General features: G+C 43.7%; 1 protein-coding gene across 3 annotated transcripts in view; it reads right to left on the reverse strand.

The window, feature by feature from the left end:
- Window positions 1-1264: 1264 nt before the first annotated feature.
- Window positions 1265-20895, reverse strand: part of qtrt2 (queuine tRNA-ribosyltransferase accessory subunit 2) — a 34208-nt gene continuing 14577 nt past the window's right edge. For all 3 annotated transcript variants that reach the window (XM_072914737.1, XM_061976325.1, XM_061976326.2), the window contains 5 exons: window positions 9074-9283; window positions 8657-8856; window positions 6163-6314; window positions 2044-2149; window positions 1265-1927 (listed from right to left, as the gene is read on the reverse strand). In XM_072914737.1, coding sequence (XP_072770838.1) covers window positions 1669-1927; window positions 2044-2149; window positions 6163-6314; window positions 8657-8856; window positions 9074-9283 — 927 coding nt within the window. In that variant the 3' untranslated portion in view covers window positions 1265-1668. The remainder of the gene's footprint in view (window positions 1928-2043; window positions 2150-6162; window positions 6315-8656; window positions 8857-9073; window positions 9284-20895) is intronic.

A 20895-nucleotide genomic window follows, 5' to 3' on the forward strand; every position in this document is an offset into this window, starting at 1 on the left:
ATGGACTGGACTCTCACTATTATGTTAGATCCACTATGGACTGGACTCTCACACTATTATGTTAGATCCACTATGGACTGGACTCTCACACTATTATGTTAGATCCACTATGGACTGGACTCCCACTATTATGTTAGATCCACTATGGACTGGACTCTCACACTATTATGTTAGATCCACTATGGACTGGACTCACACTATTATGTTAGATCCACTATGGACTGGACTCTCACAATATTATGCGAGACCCACTCGACGTCCATTGCACCGGTCCCTGGTAATTGATTGATTAATATCAGTACTACGGATAACATGAACAAAAATCCCTCAAAACAGCCCACTACCACTAATATGGACTTTTTAAACATCACATCATTGTCTCCCAAAACGTTATTAGTTCAAGGAAGGACTGGACTGCCTTAACCTCACCCAACATGTCAATGTCTCCACCCACATAAAGGACCGAGTCACAGTCACTGAGCTCGTTAGAATGAAACTCCCCCTACCATCTCCCGACCCTACACCAAAACGTAGAATAGATTTTTGGGAACCTGAATAATATCGATTCCCCCTCTTTCAGTCATCATCTCCAGCTTCTTCTCCCTCCTCAGTTTCCAACCTTGTGGATATTTACAATACCAGTCTGTCCTCCATCTTGGACTTTCATGCACCATTAAAAAAAAAAACGGACAGTCTCCTTCTCCCGGTCTGCCCCATGGTACACAGAGGAGCTGACGCAAAGGAAAAGGTCAGGCCATGTCCTGGAGCGAGCCGATGTAAAATCTGGCAACGGTGCATAAGTTGGCCTACCGGGAACATCAAAGGTCTTACGCTAAAGCCCTTTCTGGGTCCCGGTCAGAACACTATTCCACAATCATCACCAAAAACCCAGGTAACTCCCTTCTCTACAGTCAGTCACATTATCCACCTCAGATAGTGGTCTACACTCACACAGACAAGAACTGCAACAAGTTCCACTCATTTATCATACAAACTCGTAGTCGCGTTCAAAAAAACATCCAGGACACAACAATATTGTGAAAGTCCAGTCCATAGTGGATCTAACAAAATATTGTGAAAGTCCATGAGAGTATTTGGTCGATACCAGTATCGCTGCATGATATGAGTATTTGGTCGATACTACATTGACTTAGTTGCAATGTAGTGATCTGCCGGTATTTAAAAAAATATTTTTATTGTAATATTTTCAGAATGTGTTTGTTCTATTTCTGGCCAAAGTAAGACAAAAAAAAACAATCTGAAGTTGTCTTTATTTTTTAGTTTTAATGCCATGATTTTAATAGTCCGGCCCGCGTGTGCACAGGTTTTCCTCCATGCGGCCCCTGAGATAAAACGACTTTGACATCCCTGACTTAGTTGCAATGTAATGTCGCTGCGTGATGTACTTGGTCATGTATGTGCTAAGCTGCACTTACATCCAGAGTCCATAGTCCACGTCCATAGTCCACGTCCTGACTGTTCTAGGGTTATGCAAATGAGGGATGACTGGCAGGTTGTCCTGACGTGACCTGCACAACACAACAAGATCAGAGTCTTTAGTCCGAGGGCGGCGTGAAGGCCAAGCTTCTTGGGACCTGACTGAGACGGCCAGAAGAAAGCACTTCTGATCCCTGGCCAAAGCTCTCCTCGGGGCCTCGTCCATCTGGTCTACGTGATGGTTGCTCTTTGTCCTTTTGCGTGTGTCGGCGCCAGCACACGTCTTCTCAGGAGGTCCAGTTCCTGGCGGGCCAAAGCTCCTCTGAGGGCTCTGAAGAAGCCCAGGTAGTGGGTGGTGTTGTGGATGGCCAGCAAGACGGGAGCCAGCAGCTCGTTGGTCACCAGCAGGTGGTGCAGGTACGCCCTATTGTGGTTCCGGCAGCAGTAGCAGCCGCACCCCTCCACCAGGGGCCCGAAGTCTTCTCTGTACCTGGACACAGGTGCACACCACCGTGTCTTACACGCAAACCGCGGTCTTTCCAGGAGCTACCATTTAAAGGACACAAAGTTCTGCCTGCCGACCACACTTTGTAATAAAGAACCAACCTTTTGTCTTTGAGATCCATCTCAAAGGACGTCATCTGTGTTGGATCGTCACTTGCGCTGTGGTCTCCGTTCTGCTGGACTTCCTCTGCCAGGTGCTCCTCCAGCACTGGCCAAACACACGTCATTATTGCTCACACCGCTCTCCTTCTAGGCCCCCTTAGGATCCCAGTCTAGATTGTATTTTTTTTACTCATCTTCTTCCCCAGCGTTTTACCTTTTTCTCATCTTTTACGGGGCGCCTTTGGCGACCCATCAGGGTTCCTGTTCTGTAACCCTGTACACTGTTTGTTTGTCTAATCTTGAACGGGTTTGTGCTGAAAACATAGTTTCGTTGTACTTGTGCAATGACAATAAAGTCCTGTCCTATCCTATCCTATATTCCCATTATCCATCCATCCATCCATCTTCTTCCGCTTATCCGAGGTCGGGTCGCGGGGGGCAGCAGCTTAAGCAGGGAAGCCCAGACTTCCCTCTCCCCAGCCACTTCGTCCAGCTCCTCCCGGGGGATCCCGAGGCGTTCCCAGGCCAGCCGGGAGAGATAGTCTTCCCAGCGTGTCCTGGGTCTTCCCCGTGGCCTCCTACCGGTCGGACATGCCCGAAACACCTTCCTAGGGAGGCGTTCGGGTGGCATCCTGACCAGATGCCCGAACCACCTCATCTGGCTCCTCTCCATGTGGAGGAGCAGCGGCTTTACTTTGAGCTCCCCCCGAATGACAGAGCTTCTCACCCTATCTCTAAGGGAGAGCCCCGCCACTCGGCGGAGGAAACTCATTTCGGCCGCTTGTACCCGTGATCTTGTCCTTTCGGTCATGACCCAAAGCTCATGACCATAGGTGAGGATGGGAACGTAGATCGACCGGTAAACCGAGAGCTTTGCCTTCCGGCTCAGCTCCTTCTTCACCACAACGAATCGATACAGCGTCCGCATTACTGAAGACGCCGCACCGATCCGCCTGTCGATCTCACGATCCACTCTTCCCCCACTCGTGAACAAGACTCCGAGGTACTTGAACTCCTCCACTTGGGGCAAGATCTCCTCCCCAACCCGGAGATGGCACTCCACCCTTTTCCGGGAGAGAACCATGGACTCGGACTTGGAGGTGCTGATTCCCATCCCAGTCGCTTCACACTCGGCTGCGAACCGATCCAGTGAGAGCTGAAGATCTTGGCCGGAGGAAGCCATCAGGACCACATCATCTGCAAATAGCAGAGACCTAATCCTGCAGCCACCAAACCATATACCCTCAACGCCCTGACTGCGCCTAGAAATTCTGTCCATAAAGGTTATGAACAGAATCGGTGACAAAGGGCAGCCTTGGCGGAGTCCAACCCTCACTGGAAACGTGTCCGACTTACTGCCGGCAATGCGGACCAAGCTCTGACACTGATTATACAGGGAGCGAACTGCCACAATAAGACCCATACTCTCTGAGCACTCCCCACAGGACTTCCCGGGGTACACGGTCGAATGCCTTCTCCAAGTCCACAAAGCACATGTAGACTGGTTGGGCAAACTCCCATGCACCCTCAAGGACCCTGCCGAGAGTATAGAGCTGGTCCACAGTTCCACGACCAGGACGAAAACCACACTGTTCCTCCTGAATCCGAGGTTCGACTATCCGGCGTAGCCTCCTCTCCAGTACACCTGAATAGACCTTACCGGGAAGGCTGAGGAGTGTGATCCCACGATAGTTGGAACACACCCTCCGGTTCCCCTTCTTAAAGAGAGGAACCACCACCCCGGTCTGCCAATCCAGAGGTACCGCCCCCGATGTCCACGCGATGTTGCAGAGCCTTGTCAACCAAGACAGCCCCACAACATCCAGAGCCTTAAGGAACTCCGGGCGGATCTCATCCACCCCCGGGGCCTTGCCACCGAGGAGCTTTTTAACTACCTCGGCAACCTCAGCCCCAGAAATAGGAGAGCCCACCACAGATTCCCCAGGCCCTGCTTCCTCATAGGAAGACGTGCTGGTAGGATTGAGGAGGTCTTCGAAGTATTCTCTCCAACGATCCACAACATCCGCAGTCGAGGTCAGCAGAGCACCATCCTCACCATACACGGTGTTGACACTGCACTGCTTCCCCTTCCTGAGGTGGCGGATGGTGGTCCAGAATTGCTTCGAAGCCGTCCGGAAGTCTTTTTCCATGGCCTCTCCGAACTCTTCCCATGTCCGAGTTTTTGCCTCCGCGACCGCTGAAGCCGCACACCGCTTGGCCTGTCGGTACCTGTCTGCTGCCTCAGGAGTCCCATGAGCCAAAAGAACCCGATAGGACTCCTTCTTCAGCCTGACGGCATCCCTCACCGCCGGCGTCCACCAACGGGTTCTAGGATTACCGACACGACAGGCACCAACCACCTTGCGGCCACAGCTATTATATTCCCATTAATTCCCATATATTCCCATTAATTTCCATGAACGGTGTCCAACCTTGAATAATCAAAAAATGGTCAATATTTCCAAACTTCCCGAGCTAAACTTCCTGTGGTAAATTTCCGGAATTTTTCCGGAAATTTACCGGAAACTCTCCACCCCTTTGTAGCAGTATTGCTAAGTGCTAAACAAGAACATAATAAAACAATCACTTACTGTATAATGTCTGCTCTCAATGGGATGAAGACTGATGGGATGTTTACCGTATTTTCCGCACTATTAGCCGCACCTAAAAACCACAAATTTACTCAAAAGCTGACAGTGCGGCTTATAACCCGGTGCGCTTTATATATGGATTAATATTAAGATTCATTTTCATAAAGTTTCGGTCTCGCAACTACGGTAAACAGCCGCCATCTTTTTTCCCTGTAGAAGAGGAAGTGCTTCTTCTTCTACGCAAGCAACTGCCAAGGTAAGCACCCGCCCCCATAGAACAGGAAGCGCTTCTTCTTCTACTGTAAGCAACCACCCGCCCGCGTAGAAGAAGAAGAAGCGCGCGGATATTACGTTTCATTTCCTTTGTGTGTTTACATCTGTAAAGACCACAAAATGGCTCCTACTAAGCGACAGGGATCCGGTTCATGAAAAGACGCAATCTCTCCATCCGCACACGGACTACTATTTCACAGCAACTGCCTAAAGACTTTCAAGAAAAGCTGGCTACTTTCCGTGCATATTGTAAAAACAAGATAGCTGAAAAAAAGATCCGGCCAGAGAACATTATCAACATGGACGAGGTTCCACTGACTTTTGATATTCCTGTGAACCGCACTGTGGATACAACGGGAGCACGTACGGTGAATATTCGCACCACAGGGAATGAGAAGTCATCCTTCACTGTGGTTCTAGCTTGCCATGCTAATGGCCAGAAACTTCCACCCATGGTGATATTCAAAAGGAAGACCTTGCCAAAAGAGACCTTTCCAGCCGGCGTCATCATAAAAGCTAACTCGAAGGGATGGATGGATGAAGAAAAGATGAGCGAGTGGTTAAGGTAAGTTTACGCGAAGAGGCCGGGTGGCTTTTTTCACGCAGCTCCGTCCATGTTGATATACGACTCCATGCGCGCCCACATCACGCTGGTTTTTAATGTATTATTAAAGTTTGACTGACCTATCTGACTGTTTTTTTGACATTCCTTTAGCGCAGTTAGATGCGGCTTATAACACGGGGCGGCTTATAGGTGGACAAAGTTTTGAAATATGCCGTTCATTGAAGGCGCGGCTTATAACCCAGGGCGCCTTATGGTGCGGAAAATACGGTATATCTTCCCCTTTACATCAACAATTCATCATAATCCTCACAAAAAGGTTTAAAAAAACGTGTTTTTTCCGTGTCTTTCTGGCCATCTCCCAGTCGAAGTTGAATGTCAAAGTTGACCAACTCGTGGGTTTATGCCCACAACCTACTATCCAGGTGAGAGACATGATTTATCATCTATAATTAACTTTCACCAACTCCGAGGCGATGCAGCAGCTCAATATGTCAATATAGCAGCATAAGCTAGTTAGCGCTCAAAAAGTAGTTCCTCTGTGTTAGCACTTATAATAACAACATTGCTAATACTTGTTATTATTCAGGTGAATGGAGTATTGTTGGTGTTCTTTGGTTTGGAATGCAATAGCTAACAAGTTCTTACAAGTCATCCAAATATGATCAATGACGCCTGCAGGTGGCGCTCTACCTGCACTCTCCGGGTCCGTGGCGATCTCGAAGTCGAAGCACAGAGCACAGCCTCGCTCGGTCACCTGGAAGGGGAAGAAGCCCTCAAAGAGGTCCACGCCGGCCTGAGCGCACGCCAGCACCTCGTCGGGCCTCCCGACACCTTGCAGCATCCTGGGAGGAGAACAGGAAGTGGTAATAAATCAGGTGCGGCGTGCTAACGACGTTCAGATAAAGGTCGGCTCTCTCCGTGCTGAAAGGCGCCGAGGTGAAGGCTCATTTCCCATTCCACGCGGCGCAGGCCGCTCTGTCAAGCAAGTTCAGCTTGGCTCCTTATCTCCAAATAGCAGCTCTTCCCTCAAAGGGCAACACATGCTCCTTCACCACAGATCCCCTGATATGTTTTTTTAAGGGCCGATACAGATTATCGGTGGTCAAGGAGGCTGATAAGCGATATTGCTTTGCAGTTCAAGTTATTTAAACATGAATTAGCATATGTCAGTAAACATCTGGACGAGGATTTTAACATTATTTTTTAGGAAACTAAATGTTCTATGCAGTGCTAATGTGTTTAATCCAAGAAGAAATGATGTCGGCCGTATAGAAAAATGTCTCAACTATAATCTATAGAATAGAATAGAATAGAAAGTACTTTATTGATCCCTGGGGGAAATTCAGCACCACAGTTCGCTCACAATAGACAATAAACACTTGGGTATTTTTTACATGTGAATAATATAAATACAGTCTATTATACAGCATTATTCACATGTGAATAATATAAATAGAGTCTAATATACAGCCTTATTCACATGTGAATAACAAATACAGTCTATTATACAGCATTATTCACATGTGAATAATATAAATACAGTCTATTATACAGCATTATTAACATGTGAATAACAAATACAGTCTATTATACAGCATTATTCACATGTGAATAATATAAATATAGTCTATTATACAGCATTATTCACATGTGAATAATATAAATACAGTCTAATATACAGCATTATTCACATGTGAATAACAAATACAGTCTATTATACAGCATTATTCACATGTGAATAATATAAATACAGTCTGTTATACAGCATTATTCACATGTGCATAACATAAATACAGTCTATTATACAGCATTATTCACATGTGAATAATATGAATATAGTCTATTATACAGCATTATTCACATGTGAATAATATAAATACAGTCTATTATACAGCATTATTCACATGTGAATAATATAAATACAGTCTAATATACAGCATTATTCACATGTGAATAACAAATAGTCTATTATACAGCATTATTCACATGTGCATAACATAAATACAGTCTAATATACAGCATTATTCACATGTGAATAATATAAATACAGTCTATTATACAGCATTATTCACATGTGAATAACAAATACAATCTATTATACAGCATTATTCACATGTGAATAATATAAATAGTCTATTATACAGCATTATTCACATGTGAATAACCAGATTAGTATTTAGATTGTGAATGTGAATAATCTAAATAGTATTTAGATTATTCACTTGTGAATAATGCTGTATAATAGATTGTATTTATATTATTCACATATGAATAATGCTGTATAATAGACTGTATTTATATTATTCACATGTGAATAATGCTGTATAATAGACTGTATTTATATTATTCACACGTGAATAATGCTGTATAAAAGACTGTATTTATATTATTCACATGTGAATAATGCTGTATAATAGACTGTATTTACTAAATACAGTCTATTATACAGCATTATTCACATGTGAATAATATAAATACAATCTTTAATAGACTGTATTTAGTAAATACAGTCTATTATACAACATTATTCACATGTGAATAACATAAATACAGTCTATTATACAGCATTATTCACGTGTGAATAATATAAATATAGTCTATTATACAGCATTATTCACATGTGAATAATATAAATACAGTCTATTATACAGCATTATTCACATGTGAATAATATAAATACATTATACATTTACAGTACATGTACAGTCAAATGGAACATATGCATTATACAGTCTGATGGCTGTCGGTATGAAGGACTATGTGAAGGAGCCCACAATAGTTTTATTAAAATATTGACAATATTTCAGGAGGAAACCTTACAATGTAATAAATCCATAAAAGTATACTACGGAGTAAATGAGTTATTGGGATGTAGACAAATGTCATATTTTCACCTATTTTCCCAGGAGATGTTCCATATTTACAAATACAATGTCGATGCTCCTCTTAGACACACCTAATAAATGTCTTTGATGTTTTTTAATTTAGCATCAAAAAACATCAAACAACTTTTCTAAAAAATAATTTCAAAAAACAACTTAAAGCCTTGTCTAAATGTTTACTGACATATAATATTCATCATCATTGTATTCTGTTTTTATTTACCATTACACAACGTGCCAACTTCACTGCTTTTGGGTTTTGTAATTACTATCATTTATCAGAGGCGAAGGAGCGGGCACACCTGGGCTTGTCCTCGGGCAGCTCTTTAACCACCGCCGTGATGAGCTGGCTCCTCAGCGCCTGGTCCACGCAGCCCGTCTGGAGGCCGTCCAGGCAGAAGCCAGCAACGGGCCTCTTGGCGGTCTCCCTGGCGGAGCGGAGTCTCTCCTCCAGGATGTCTCCGCCCTGCACCGCCCCCCACACCTGCGCTCCCTGCAGCTCCTGGCCAGGATAGGAGCCAAAGCGTCAAATGCGTAAAAAAAAGACAACCGCTCGGCTTGTTAACACCAATCATCATTAGAGGAAATACACCGTTGCCATGACAACCACCTACAACAATTGGTCATACGGATGACTGCACAGTATTGATTACACGTTCCTTAAATCATCAGACTGGACCCTGAAGGTCCTGATGTGACGACCAATCAATGTGCTGCACCTGTGATGCCTGCTGCACCAGCAGACACTGGTCCAGGTGGGCGAGGGTCCGGTCCACCGCCTTGCGCACCCTCTTGCGGGACGTGTTGCGCTGCCAGGTCTCTCCGTCCGCCATGCTGAGGTACCAGTCGGGCTGCACGTGCTTCTGCAGGGCCATGAACTTTGCCACCGTCAGCTCCATGCGCCCGCCGCTGCCCCACACCGACACCGTCTACATCACACACACGCACACACACCCCGATGACGTCACTTTTTAGGATATACAACTTTAATGATATAATAATGCAACTGAATAAATATAATAATGAAAGACATGCGATTAAAAAGAATACCAGTGACGTGCAGTCACTAGAGCAGGGGTCCTCAAGTACAAATCTTGAAGGTCCACAAATGTTTTTTGGAAACAGGCTGGGTCCGTTTATTATCGGTCAAGCTTATATAATAGCAGGAGGTAGGTAGTTTAACATTTTCTTAAAATTAACAAAAATAAAATAAATATCCAATAAAATACATGAAATATTTTCTTTGAAACAAAAATAAATAAGAACTTTGAAAAAATGTGTCCTCTACATTTGACCCATCCCTTGATCACCCCCTGGGAGGTGAGGGGAGCAGTGGGCAGCAGCGGCGCTGCGCCCGGGAATCATTTTTGGTGATTTAACCCCCAATTCCAAGCCTTGATGCTGAGTGCCAAGCAGGGAAGAATGCTGGTATGAGCTTTTAAACATAACCCGTTAACTGCTGCCAATCAAATGGTGAATAAGATACTCTTTAGGGTTCATATGTTTGTAAATCTGACTGTGATGAAGTCAGTGCCTCACCAGCCATCAACCTCACCGCACGTTACTGCTCTGTTGCTATTTGTTGTTGTGTCATAGATTTAACAAAAATCTTGCTTGATGTTTCATATGGCTTTTTCAGCCTCGTGATTTCTTTTTTTCTTAGCTCTGAATCATGAGGAAATGTCTCTTCAAATTCGCGGTGCTCTTTCAGATAGTGACGTTTCAGATTTTCACTTTTTACCAGAGCAACAGTACTGTTGCATAGTAGACACATTGGTCTGGTACTTGCAGTAGGTAGGATGAAAACATATTGCTCTGTCCATTCTTCCTTGAAACGTCGGTTTTCCCTGTCCACCTTTCTTTTACCAGCCTGAGCCAACTTGGAGCATGCCATTGTGATTTGATTCACATTCAGTGACTGACAAGTGAACAGTTAGCGAAGTAGCGATACGAGACAACTGTGTGCCTGCAGCGAAAGGTTCCATGCACTGTGCACATGACCCAGGTGGTAACAGCCTATCAGCGCGTCGTTGTGAAAGAGATGACAACCCATACCCCGGAATTAGCCAATCAGAGTGGCGTTCTCTCGCTCTCACTCCGTCTCTCTCTCTTTCTCTCTCTGAGAGAGAGAGAGAGAGAGAGAGAGAGAGAGAGAGAGAGAGAGAGAGAGAGAGAGAGAGAGAGAGAGAGAGACGGAGTGAGTGAGACACGAGAAGTGTAAACGAAACGTGGAGATATTTGACTAAAAACAACAAAGAACGTTGACTTGCGCTAGCGATAACTCACAGATAAATACAATTATTATATTTTTTTATAATAATTATAATTATAATAATAATAAAAAACTTTTTTTTTTTTTTTTTTTTTTTACTATAATTCGTGCTGGGTCCGGACGGACACGTCGCTGGGTCCGGACATGGACCGCGGTCCGCCTGTTGAGGATCACTGCACTAGTACCATCATGGAAAGAAAAAAAAATGTAAAAAGAAAAAAAAAAATTTAATTGTTATATGTATCCAGTGATTATACTATAAAGTTATTTTCCTTTTAACTTCACCAGTTTTAGATTATTTTTATTCAAAATCGCTGAATTTTCACATTTGCCGTTCAAATACTGAGAAGAGACGGTGCGGTGAACAGCAGCCAGTTGAGGCACGTCACTCAGTGCCTCAACATGGATTGCGCAATGACTCGGCTAACTGCTGGCCTGCTGTGCAGTGAGACTGTATTGCTATATGAACTATATTATACATTTCCATAGTTTAGTTAGCTGAGGTATATAATGTACAGTGTATTTTGTCAAGAACTGTATGTGTGTAAAGTATTTCTTGTGCTGAGCGATCATAAAACGGCTGCAAAAGACGCACTGGCTGAGGCTCCAGTAATCCCGCCTCCTGCACCCCCGCCGTAGAATTGTTATATCAACTAAAGCCCACACTTAAACTTTCCACGTGCAAGATTGAATCTATTTAAAAAAAAATATTTCATAAGAAGCCAAAAAGTGCAAAAACAATAATGTTGGTGTTGGAGGAGTTGTGAATGACTGCAGGGACACAACATTAGATACACCCGCAGACTGCAGGTGTACCTAATTCACAACTCCTCCAACACGAACATTATTGTTTTTGCACTTTTTGGCTTCTTATTAAATAACTTTTGTAACCTATTTTCATGGGCTTTCCTCTTTGTGATGTTAAGTTCCTGTTATGCGCTGTTATACAGTATATGCCTTGAGCTCTTATTTTGAAGGCGCTAAGAGCGGAAGTGATGTCACGTTGCGGAGGTTTTTGAAAGAAGGTAAATAAAGTGGTCCTCGTGTAAACTGGAGCCTCCGTGTTTGTTATTTTGTAGTTTCATACAGTATAGGCGACATTTATAAACCCTCGGTTACACTTTTTTAAATAGATTCAATCTTGCATGTGGAAAGTTTAAGTGAGGGCTTTAGTTGTGGACTTCATTTATAAGTAAAGGGAAGACCATAATAACGTTTTTTTTTTTATTAAATGTGCTTTTTTGTGTGCTACAGTTTGTATGTGTAAAGTTAAAGTTAAGTTAAAGTAGCAATGATTGTCACACACACACTAGGTGTAATGAAATGTGTCCTCTGCATTTGACCCATCCCCTTGTTCACCCCCTGGGAGGTGAGGGGAGCAGTGGGCAGCAGCGGCGCCGCGCCCGGGAATCATTTTTGGTGATTTAACCCCCAATTCCAAGCCTTGATGCTGAGTGCCAAGCAGGGAAGAATGCTGGTATGAGCTTTTAAACATAACCCGTTAACTGCTGCCAATCAAATGGTGAATAAGATACTCTTTAGGGTTCATATGTTTGTAAATCTGACTGTGATGAAGTCAGTGCCTCACCAGCCATCAACCTCACCGCACGTCACTGAAGAATACAAATGAAAAACATTAATAACTTAGCTTTTACCATACATCAATGCATTCGTGGCGGCCCATCACAAATAAATAGGGACCGTCACAAATACACTATATTGCCACCCATCCAAATGATGAGAATCAGGTGTCCTAATCACTTGGCCCGGTGTATAAAATCAAGCACTTAAGCATGGAGACTGTTTCTACAAACATTTGTGAAAGAATGAGCCGCTCTCAGTGATTTCCAGCGTGGAACTGTCAAACATGAAAAAGTACAGCTGACATCAAAGACATGCGCAGTAGGGATTATTCTAACTCGAATTTAAGAAGAAGAGTTTTCATGCGCTACAATCCGAATGACAACCCGTCTTGATCCGCATGGACCAGTGTCTGAATATTCTGAATGGTGTGTTTACATGAAGCATTTTTATCCCGGATAGGCTTTTAATGTGTTTAAATGTGTCCTTGTGCACATAGTAGAGATGCGCGGATAGGCAATTATTTCATCCGCAACCGCATCAGAAAGTCGTCAACCATCCGCAATCCACCCGATCTAACATTTGATCAGAACCGCATCCGCCCGCACCCGCCCGTTGTTATATATCTAATATAGACGATGCAAGGCATTAGTGAGGTTATAAAGCTTTTGCCTGTTAAAGAAAGGAGACTGATCCAATGCAGCACAGACATTCGCGTGCCACGCTGTCACGACCCAGACGCACACCAGTGCGCAATCATATGGGAGCCGCGCTGAGCGCACCTCCAAGCGCGTCTCGCTGCCGGCGACGGCCGGGTATATGGGCCCGACGCTCCAGCGCCATCCATTTTCAGGGCTAGTTGATTCGGCAGGTGGGTTGTTACACACTCCTTAGTGGGTTCCAACTTCCATGGCCACCGTCCTGCTGTCTATATCAACCAGGGTGAGCCCCACCCCTTTCGTGAGCGCACTGCGCGCGGAGTGACCCCTGTTACGCGCCCCCGGCAACAGGGGTGGCGGGCAGGTAAGCTGCGCGGGCGGAGCGCGCGGAGTGACCCCTGTTACGAGCCCCCGGCCACGGGGGTGGCGGGCAGGTAAGCTGCTTACCTGCTGCGCGTGACGCCGGCCGCGGCGAAGGCGGACGAGGCGGGGTGTCGGTGCGGTGGGCGCGGTGGTGACCCTGGACGTACGTCGGGCCCTTCTCGCGGATCGCCTCAGCTACGGTTCCCGGTGGGGCCCTCTCGGGGGAAGGGGCCTCGGTCCCGGACCCCGGCGAGGCGTCCCTTCTCCGCTCCGTAAAAGTGTCCATCTCTTTTTTTTTTTTTCTTCTGTTGTGGCATATGCTGCAGGTGCCTGCTCGTTTTTCGTATGTGGGTAACAACATTTAACTATGTATATATATTTACCAATTGGTTTAACTGCCACCCGCCTGAATCTATTTAAAATCTAATTTTTTTTATTTCAACCACCCGACCCGACCCGACCCGACCCGCGGATAAAATCTAATTTTTTTAAATTTCATCCGCCCGATCCGCGGATAATCCGCGGACTCCGCGGTTGTGCCCGCAAACCGCGCATCTCTAGCACATAGCTATTGATTTGATGAAAACGTGGTGACAGTAAGTGTAAGATTTAAGTGCAACTTTTGAAAGTATTTGCAATAATTTAGCAAACCAGGTTACAGATTAGGGATGTCCTGATCCGATATTCGGATCGGATCGGCCGCCGATATTTGCAAAAAAAATGCGTATCAGCAAGGCATGGGAAAATGCCGATCCAGATCCAGTTAAAAAAAAAACTCCGCTCCGTGTTTTCCAACGCACCTATTTAAATGGTACATTCCACTTTTCTGCTGCTCCTTAATTTCCGTTCCGCATTTTCCAGCACACCTTCAACAGGTCTGTGGATTCTCACGCAGTTGCTTTTAGCTGCTGGCATTACACGACAGGCTCTTCTCACTCTTTTCTGTGTCTCCCTCTCACAGACAGCAAGCGCACCTTCTTACACACGTCACATCCTGTCACGTCATACGTCACATACGTATACGTCCTCCCCGAGCAGAGAGGTAGCAGCATGGCTAACGTTAGCTGTGATGCTAGCGCAGCCGTGTGACCAACGTTCTCTCTAAGGTGCGCGCTTGTGCAATTGCGCACTGTTTAAGCGTCCTCTGCGCATAGCAATTATATGCCACGCACAAAATCAAATAAAAAAAATAAGCGCATAACAATTTTCGACACACGGACACGACAGAGAAAACAGTTTTCGTCATCATTGTTCAAATATTGTAACGTCTGTCGAGACGCTTATCTCCATTCGGTGCCACACGTCCACACCATCAAAATGCCGAGGCAAAAATTTCCAGATCAACACCGTATGAAAAAATGTGTGTTTTTTTTAGTTGTGATTTCCTTCTCTACATGAAAGTTTAAAAGTAGCATATATTAATGCTGTATGAAGAAGAATGTTTTAATGTAGACATGCGAGCCTTGAAAGAAAATTTTGAAAATCAAGACTACATTTCCTGCAAATGGGTGCATTTCTACCCTATATTTTAACTTTAGATTTATTCTCATATCAAACTCTTTTGGCTGTCTTTTTGACACTTACATCCGGCGCCCCCCTCCACACCCTGGATTATAAATAATGTAAATAATTAAATGTGATTATCTTGTGTGATGACTGTATTATGATGATAGTATATACCGTATTTTCCGCACTATTAGCCGCACCTAAAAACCACAAATTTACTCAAAAGCTGACAGTGCGGCTTATAACCCGGTGCGCTTTATATATGGATTAATATTAAGATTCATTTTCATAAAGTTTAGGTCTCGCAACTACGGTAAACAGCCGCCATCATTTTTCCCCGTAGAAGAGGAAGTGCTTCTTCTTCTACGCAAGCAACCGCCAAGGTAAGCACCCGCCCCCATAGAAGAGGAAGCGCTTCTTCTTCTACTGTAAGCAACCACCCGCCCCCGTAGAAGAAGAAGAAGCGCGCGGATATTACGTTTCATTTCCTTTGTGTGTTTACATCTGTAAAGACCACAAAATGGCTCCTACTAAGCGACAGGTTTCCGGTTCATGAAAAGACGCAATCTCTCCATCCGCACACGGACTACTATTTCACAGCAACTGCCTAAAGACTTTCAAGAAAAGCTGGCTACTTTCCGTGCATATTGTAAAAACAAGATAGCTGAAAAAAAGATCCGGCCAGAGAACATTATCAACATGGACGAGGTTCCACTGACTTTTGATATTCCTGTGAACCGCACTGTGGATACAACGGGAGCACGTACGGTGAATATTCGCACCACAGGGAATGAGAAGTCATCCTTCACTGTGGTTCTAGCTTGCCATGCTAATGGCCAGAAACTTCCACCCATGGTGATATTCAAAAGGAAGACCTTGCCAAAAGAGACCTTTCCAGCCGGCGTCATCATAAAAGCTAACTCGAAGGGATGGATGGATGAAGAAAAGATGAGCGAGTGGTTAAGGGAAGTTTACGCGAAGAGGCCGGGTGGCTTTTTTCACGCAGCTCCGTCCATGTTGATATACGACTCCATGCGCGCCCACATCACGCTGGTTTTTAATATATTATTAAAGTTTGACTGACCTATCTGACTGTTTTTTTTGACATTCCTTTAGCGCAGTTAGATGCGGCTTATAACACGGGGCGGCTTATAGGTGGACAAAGTTTTGAAATATGCCGTTCATTGAAGGCGCGGCTTATAACCCAGGGCGGCTTATGGTGCGGAAAATACGGTATCTGATAGTATATATCTGTATCATGAATCAATTTAAGTGGACCCCGACTTAAACAAGTTGAAAAACTTATTGGGGTGTTACCATTTAGTGGTCAATTGTACGGAATATGTACTTCACTGTGCAACCTACTAATAAAAGTCTCAATCAATCAATCAAAACACATAGAATCATCATACTGCTGTGATTATATGCATCAAGTGTTCATTCAAGGCTAAGGCAAAATATCGAGATATATATCGTGTATCGCAATATGGCCTTAAAATATCGCAATATTAAAAAAAGGCCATATCGCCCAGCCCTAGTTCAATGATGCCATTTCTGTTTGTCATGTATCATTTTGTCTATTTTGTGTTTATCCTTGAATAAACAGGTCAGTTTCTTGTTACCAACCATTGTGTATTATTCAAACTCCCCTAATTCAGCTGGCTAGTTGTTATCAAGAGTACTAAAACCCTTTTCAACAGGATTCTGACAACTAAGTAGGCTAAATAACTTTAAACTTTAATACATGCTCGGATAGGCCAGTATCATTCAGTATCGGTATCGGTCAGTATCGGTATCGGATCGGAAGTGCAAAAACAATATCGGTATCGGATCGGAAGTGCAAAAACCTGGATCGGGACATCCCTAGTACAGATGTACACTAAAAATGATGGTAAACAACTTAACATAGTGCACCATTTACGGTTCTTTACTTTAAACAGGTGTTGAAACAAACCAGCTTGTTTACTTTTTCAGATGCTGATCTCTTTTTTGGTACAATGCTACCCCCAGCTGGTTGTGATTACTTACAGATGTCCAATGTTCTCCAGGAAGCAAAGTACATTCACATTCAGCCAGTAGTTGCAACTTAATGCTCTTGTCTGTGTAGTAGAGTTGTTGTGATTGTGCCTCTCTGAGGTATTGTACGACGGACCAGCTGTGGTGATATGAATGAAGTCTTCTTGCAGGATGACGAGGGCACAGATATATGTTTGACTTTTTTCTGCTCCTTTTCGTTCATCATTTATTATGAATGGTATGTTTGTTGTTTGATCTTAAATGAATGAAATTAAGCAAACAGACCTGGTCTTCACAGATGTTAAGTGGTTTACGTGTGGTGGCTGTCTGTTTAGCAAAGGCATATTTTTAACTGAACTGTGCTACTTTTGTTAACAACATTGACACAGAAAACTATGCAAACGTCGTTTTTTTGTCGATGTAGCATGCATGCTATCGGCACCATCCTCCAGTACGTGTTTTGCTTTAATTAAGATTAGGGATGTCCCGATCCAGATTTTTGCACTTCCGATCCGATACCGATATTGTTTTTGCATTTCCTATCCGATACTGACCGATACTGGCCTATCCGAGCATGTATTAAAGTTATTTAGCCTACTTAGTTGTCAGAATCATGTTGAAAAGGGTTTTAGTACTCTTGATAACAACTAGCCAGCTGAATTCGGGGAGTTTGAATAATCCACAATGGTTGGTAACAAGAAACTGACCTGTTTATTCAAGGATAAACACAAAATAGACAAAATTATACATGACAAACAGAAATGGCATCATCGAACTAGGGCTGGGCGATATGGCCTTTTTTTAATATTGCGATATTTTAAGGCCATATTGCGATACACGATATATATCTCGATATTTTGCCTTAGCCTTGAATGAACACTTGATGCATATAATCACAGCAGTATGATGATTCTATGTGTTTTGATTGATTGATTGAGACTTTTATTAGTAGGTTGCACAGTGAAGTACATATTCCGTACAATTGACCACTAAATGGTAACACCCCAATAAGTTTTTCAACTTGTTTAAGTCGGGGTCCACTTCAATTGATTCATGATACAGATATATACTATCAGATATATACTATCATCATAATACAGTCATCACACAAGATAATCACATTGAATTATTTACATTATTTATAATCCAGGGTGTGGAGGGGGGCGCCGGATGTAAGTGTCAAAAAGACAGCCAAAAGAGTTTGATATGAGAATAAATCTAAAGTTAAAATATAGGGTAGAAATGCACCCATTTGCAGGAAATGTAGTCTTGATTTTCAAAATGTTCTTTCAAGGCTTGCATGTCTACATTAAAACATTCTTCTTCATACTGCATTAATATATGCTACTTTTAAATGCAGAGAAGGAAATCACAACTAAAAAAAATCACTAATTTTTTCATACGGTGTTCATGTGGACATTTTTGCCTCTGCATTTTGATGGTGTGGGCGTGTGGCACCGAATGGAGATAAGTGTCTCGACAGACGTCACAATATTTGAACAATGATGACGAAAACTGTTGTCTCTGTCGTGTCCGTGTGTCGAAAATTGTTATGCGCTTATTTTTTTATTTGATTTTGTGCGTGGCATAGATTTGCTATGCGCAGAGGACGCTTAAACAGTGCACAATTGCACAGGCGCGCACCTTAGAGGGAGCGTTGCTCGCACGGCTGCGCTAGCATCACAGCTAACGTTAGCCATGCTGCTACCTCTCTGCTCGGGGAGGACGTATACGTATGTGACGTATGACGTGACAGTATGTGACGTGTGTAAGAAGGTGCACTTGCTGTCTGTGAGAGGGAGACACAGGAAAGAGTGAGAAGAGCCTGTCGTGTAATGCCAGCAGCTAAAAGCAACTGCGTGAGAATCCACAGACCTGTGGATGTGTTGAAGGTGTGCTGGAAAATGCGGAACGGAAATTACGGAGCAGCAGAAAAGTGGAATGTATTATTTAAATCGGTGCGTTGGAAAACACGGACCGGAGTTTTTTTTTTAAACTGGATCTGGATCGGCATTTTCCCATGCCTTGCCGATACGCAATTTTTGGCAAATATCGGCAGCCGATCCGATCCAAATATCGGATCGGGACATCCCTAATTAAGATACCATTTTAAACTTGATGTGCGCCATTGTTAAGAAAGTTTGTTGCTGCAATACCAACAAATTACCTCAGTTTTATCGAAGCATCATCGCGATCTCAGACCGTGTAACAATGCGCGCAGCTTCCAGGTTAAGCCTTAACCCGGATGTGATGAACCTTCACTCATGCATGATAACGCGATATTTGTTTTTATTAGTCACATGCGTTTACGTTGACAAATGATATATACCGTATTTTTCGGACTGTAAGTCGCAGTTTTTTTTCAGTTTGGCCGGGGGTGCGACTTATACTCAGGAGCGACTTACAGGTAAAAGCCAGTAAATTAGAATATTTTGAAAAACTTGATTTATTTCAGTAATTGCATTCAAAAGGTGTAACTTGTACATTATATTTATTCATTGCACACAGACTGATGCATTCAAATGTTTATTTCATTTAATTTTGATGATTTGAAGTGGCAACAAATGAAAATCCAAAATTCCGTGTGTCACAAAATTAGAATATTACTTAAGGCTAATACAAAAAAGGGATTTTTAGAAATGTTGGCCAACTGAAAAGTATGAAAATGAAAAATATGAGCATGTACAATACTCAATACTTGGTTGGAGCTCCTTTTGCCTCAATTACTGCGTTAATGCGGCGTGGCATGGAGTCGATGAGTTTCTGGCACTGCTCAGGTGTTATGAGAGCCCAGGTTGCTCTGATAGTGGCCTTCAACTCTTCTGCGTTTTTGGGTCTGGCATTCTGCATCTTCCTTTTCACAATACCCCACAGATTTTCTATGGGGCTAAGGTCAGGGGAGTTGGCGGGCCAATTTAGAACAGAAATACCATGGTCCGTAAACCAGGCACGGGTAGATTTTGCGCTGTGTGCAGGCGCCAAGTCCTGTTGGAACTTGAAATATCCATCTCCATAGAGCAGGTCAGCAGCAGGAAGCATGAAGTGCTCTAAAACTTGCTGGTAGACGGCTGCGTTGACCCTGGATCTCAGGAAACAGAGTGGACCGACACCAGCAGATGACATGGCACCCCAAACCATCACTGATGGTGGAAACTTTACACTAGACTTCAGGCAACGTGGATCCTGTGCCTCTCCTGTCTTCCTCCAGACTCTGGGACCTCGATTTCCAAAGGAAATGCAAAATTTGCTTTCATCAGAAAACATGACTTTGGACCACTCAGCAGCAGTCCAGCTCTTTTTTTCCTTAGCCCAGGTGAGACGCTTTTCGCGCTGTTTCTTGGTCAACAGTGGCTTGACACGAGGTATGCGGCAGTTGAAACCCATGTCTTTCAAGCGTCTCTTGGTGGTGGATCTTGAAGCACTGACTCCAGCAGCTGTCCACTCCTTCTGAATCTCCCCCACATTTTTGAATGGGTTTTTTTTCACAATCTTGACCAGGGCGCGGTGATCCCTATCGCTTGTACACTTTTTCTGACCACAATTTTTCCTTCCCTTTGCCTCTCCATTAATGTGTTTGGACACAGAGCTCTGAGAACAGCCAGCCTCTTCAGCAATAACCTTTTGTGTCTTTCCCTGATTGTGCAATGTGTCGATGGTTGCCTTTTGGACAGCTGTCAAATCTGAAGTCTTCCCCATGTTTGTGTAGGCTTCAGAACTGGACTGAGAGACCATTTAAAGCCCTTTGCAGGTGTTTTGAGTTAATCAGCTGATTAGTTTGTGGCACCAGGTGTCTTCAAAATTTAACCCTTACACAATATTCTAATTTTGTGACACACGGAATTTTGGATTTTCATTTGTTGCCAGTTCAAATCATCAAAATTAAATGAAATAAACATTTGAATGCATCAGTCTGTGTGCAATGAATAAATATAATGTACAAGTTACACCTTTTGAATGCAATTACTGAAATAAATCAAGTTTTTCAAAATATTCTAATTTACTGGCTTTTACCTGTATATGTGAAATACTTGACTTGGTGAATTCTAGCTGTAAATATACTCCTCCCCTCTTTGCCACGCCCCCACCCCACCCCGACCACGCCCCCCACCCCCCACCTCCCAAAATCGGAGGTCTCAAGGTTGGC

This window comes from Nerophis lumbriciformis, linkage group LG14 (assembly GCF_033978685.3).
Source record: "Nerophis lumbriciformis linkage group LG14, RoL_Nlum_v2.1, whole genome shotgun sequence".
NCBI classification, from domain to species: domain Eukaryota; kingdom Metazoa; phylum Chordata; class Actinopteri; order Syngnathiformes; family Syngnathidae; genus Nerophis; species Nerophis lumbriciformis.